The 1,764-nt window shown below is 41.4% G+C and overlaps 1 protein-coding gene across 1 annotated transcript; it reads right to left on the bottom strand.

The window, feature by feature from the left end:
• Window positions 1-730: 730 nt before the first annotated feature.
• LOC147510639 (uncharacterized) lies at window positions 731-1,192 on the bottom strand. The gene has a single exon (XM_086598206.1). The coding sequence runs from the start codon at window positions 1,190-1,192 to the stop codon at window positions 731-733; it is 462 nt and encodes a 153-aa protein (XP_086454332.1).
• Window positions 1,193-1,764: the final 572 nt, after the last annotated feature.

The following is a 1,764-nucleotide window of genomic DNA, read 5'->3' as shown; positions in this document are numbered from 1 at the left end:
GGATAATTTGACAAACAGACAATAAGTTATAAGCAAGGGATGGAACAACTAAGACAGATTCAAGAGTGAGGGTGTTAGATAACTCAATAGACCCTTCTCCGCTAACCGGAGTTGGAGTACCATCAGCAGTAGAAACAACGATCTGAGGTGAAGGTCTAAGACTTTTCACAAGGTTAGGGTCATTTGTCATATGGTTAGATGCACCTGAATCAATTATCCATGTATTATTCGAAATAACATTACCATTCATACCTGATTGCGCAACACTAGCCGAAGCATTCTCTCCATTCACAACATTAACAATGGCGGCCTTGCTTAAATTCTTTCGTGGCCTCTTCGAGAAGTCCCACCAATTAGGATAACCAATCACTTCATAACATCTCTCCATGTTATGACCCAAGTCTCCACAAACACCGCATTTTTTATCTGCCCAAGGATTTGATTTACCTTTAGGATGGCGTGGAGGACCAGAAAAAACTGAAGGAGTTGTCTTTCTATGAACAGCCAAGACAGAGGATTCAGTTGATACAGAGCGCCCCATAACCTGTTTCTTAGATAGTACCTTACGAATGTAAGCATAGCTTTGTTCCAAGGAAAATTTAGGTTCTTTCCGAAGGATCTCTCCACGCACCTGATCTAGGCCACGTAAAAACATATGAACACGCATTCTAGATATCGTGGACGTTTCATGGACAACAACTTCAACACTGTTATTCTGGGAGGTCACCCTCTAATCAATTTCCTGGAACATAGCCACCAATTCGTTGTAATAGGAAGGAATAAGTTTCCCATTCTGCTTCGCTTCAAAACACTTCGTATTCAATTCAAAAATTCGAGTTTCATCAGAGTCATCATAGAAGGTCTTCTCCACAGCCTCCCAAATATCTTTTGCAGTAGGAAGACGAATATAACGGTTCATAAGAGAAATTTCCATAGAATCAATAAGCCAGCTTTTTACCTTTTCATTACCTATTGCCCAAACTTCATATTCGGACGAATTCATAAGCGGTTCAACCTTTGCGCCAGTCAAATAACCAAGCTTTCCCCTTGCTCCAATCCGCATCCGCATGAGAGGAGCCCAGATGGTATAGTTGGACTCATCTAATGGAATAGTTTTTGGGAACGCTGAGTTGTCTTGTGGGGTGTAGTGGTGATGAATGATGCTTGAAGAATTGTTGTCAGAGTCAGCCATTGCAGGAAAAAAAACAAACAATTTAGGTTTTTGAAGAAAATAAAAAATAAAAACTTTGTGAGAGGGGTTTAAGATTCAAGAATTCAATAATGGGTTTAAGATTCAAGGATTCAATGCAGCGGATTTCAATGGTTTGGCTTTGATACCATGTAGACAAGGGCGGATCTATGAGTTGGCTGACCAGGGCTGTAGCCCCCCCTAACTTTGCTCAAAACCCAAAAGTACAGTGGTAACTATTCACTCCAAAAAAAAAAGAAAAAAAGTAGTGAGAATTAGTGTTAGTAGCCCCCCCTATTGTTGAATCCTGCATCCGCCCCTGCATGTAGAACCAGATGATTCAATTCAATTCAGTGTATATTTACTTGATTGAATTCTAAAGAGATTACAATCGTTTATATAGAGTTTACAAAATAGGAAACAACAAAATTCAGTGGCTTGAGAAACACGGGGCGTGGGTTACGCCCTGTTTAGGCTAGAAAAGGGCGCGGGTTGCGCTCAATTCACTGGACATCCTGAACGTCGGAGCGCGGGTCGCGCTCTATCCACACTATATTTGGGCGCAGGTCACGCCC

The sequence above is a fragment of the Coptis chinensis genome, chromosome 3 (genome assembly GCF_015680905.1).
Source record: "Coptis chinensis isolate HL-2020 chromosome 3, ASM1568090v1, whole genome shotgun sequence".
Taxonomy (NCBI): Eukaryota; Viridiplantae; Streptophyta; class Magnoliopsida; order Ranunculales; family Ranunculaceae; genus Coptis; species Coptis chinensis.
Note: the sequence above shows the minus strand (reverse complement) of the source record. Positions and strands in the feature narration are given on the sequence as shown.

Excerpts from the sequence above, each read along its gene's own strand:
- LOC147510639 (XM_086598206.1), bottom strand. The coding sequence starts at position 1,192 with ATGGCTGACTCTGACAACAATTCTTCAAGCATCATTCATCACCACTAC.